At 45.6% G+C, this 1,516-nt stretch overlaps 1 protein-coding gene across 1 annotated transcript; it reads right to left on the bottom strand.

The window, feature by feature from the left end:
- Positions 1-6: 6 nt before the first annotated feature.
- arl14 (ADP-ribosylation factor-like 14) lies at positions 7-1,503 on the bottom strand. The gene is made up of 2 exons (XM_008434178.2): positions 410-1,503; positions 7-203 (listed from the first exon to the last, which is right to left on the bottom strand). Exon 1 carries the CDS (start codon positions 1,019-1,021, stop codon positions 419-421), a length of 603 nt encoding a protein of 200 aa, XP_008432400.1. The 5' UTR covers positions 1,022-1,503; the 3' UTR covers positions 7-203; positions 410-418.
- Positions 1,504-1,516: the final 13 nt, after the last annotated feature.

Here is a 1,516-nt window from a genome sequence, read left to right as displayed (position 1 = left end):
TCGAAAACCCAAAAGCTTTCTTTTGCACTTCATAGACTTGGAATGACCGTTTTCAAAAAATGTCCATTGAACAATGAATGTACTTTGTGTATTCATATTTCAAAAGGGCTGTTTAAAGAGCATCCAGAACCAGCAAGGTGGACATAACGACCACTGACGATATCGGTCCACTTCTGTCTTCTGTCGAAAACCAATGAAAACGTCTAGGAGAAAATGTATAATCAAATCACAGTAACTGATATYATTATAATCGAACCGCTGTGAAACATGACTAGAAATGCAGGACGCTTAAAAAGTAACTCATTATGACATGTATTTTTRCAGTGAATTCCACAGAACAATTATTTGCATGATATGACCGCTAAGTTCGCTGTTGGCGGAAATAAGTTAGAAGTGGTACATATCTTACATAATAAGCTTATTGTTTGTTATTCGATCGCAGGTAGTGCACCGTATCCTTGATATTGTCTTTGACCGCTGCAGGCTCAGAGGGGAGTCTGACCATTTGAACCACTCGCCTGAAAGCCTCCTCGACTCCGAACCCCGTCGAAGCGGAACAAGGCTGAACGAGCCAGTCCCGACCCACGCACATCTTCCTCAAGTTGAACCTGTCCTTCATCTCGGTGACGGTCAACGCACCGCTCACGTCCTGCTTGTTGGCGAGCAGAACGACCGGGCAGCCCCGCAGATGGTCGCTGCGCAGCGCCCTCTCCATCTCACTGCGCGCCTCATCCATGCGCCCAAAGTCCGAGGCGTCCACCACGAACACGACGGCTGCCGCGTTTTGGTAATAGTCCTGCCAGTGTTCGCGCATCTTGCCCTGACCACCGACGTCCCACACGGTCACGGAGATGCTCTTCCGGTTTTTTCTGGCGTCCAACATCTCCACGTTAAAGCCGATCGTCGGGACGGTGGAGACGCTGACATTGTGTTTCAGTTTGTAGAGAAGAGTGGATTTCCCAGCGTTGTCCAGGCCCAGAAGAAGGACTTGAACCTGTGGTTTGGAGACCTGGTGGCCCATGGCGGTGTGAATTCACACAGACGYTTTAGTGGTGTGAGGGGCAGCCGCATAACCGGCCAGGTGTAATGTTTGCATAATGCGTTGCCCGGAGTTTAATAGATAAGCTATTATCTCTGTGCTGACTATGATTCACTGTACACTGATAAGTCGCGGAAACGGGGGCAAAGTTTCGACCTATCCTTCATTCGGAGTCACACGATTTTTGACCACGTTTCTTTCAAATGTAAYCATTTAGCTTACATGCTGCTAAACCTATGGCTAAAAATATGTATTTAGACAGAATATTTTTATGGGAACATTACGCAGGGATGGGCGATTAAGTATTTGTTTAACAGTAGTGACGGTTGTTGAATAAATAAATGACATCCTACCATCCTCTTTGTGGTCATAAAAGCAAGACTATTGCTTTTTGAACTTCACAAATCGAAACTGTGTTTCGAACAGTCTGTAATAATTCAAGTTTGAGCGCCCTAAATATTATAGCTTTTATACTTT

Source organism: Poecilia reticulata, linkage group LG17 (genome assembly GCF_000633615.1).
Source record: "Poecilia reticulata strain Guanapo linkage group LG17, Guppy_female_1.0+MT, whole genome shotgun sequence".
In the NCBI taxonomy this organism is placed as follows: Eukaryota; Metazoa; Chordata; class Actinopteri; order Cyprinodontiformes; family Poeciliidae; genus Poecilia; species Poecilia reticulata.
This window is presented reverse-complemented; position numbering and strand designations above follow the sequence as displayed.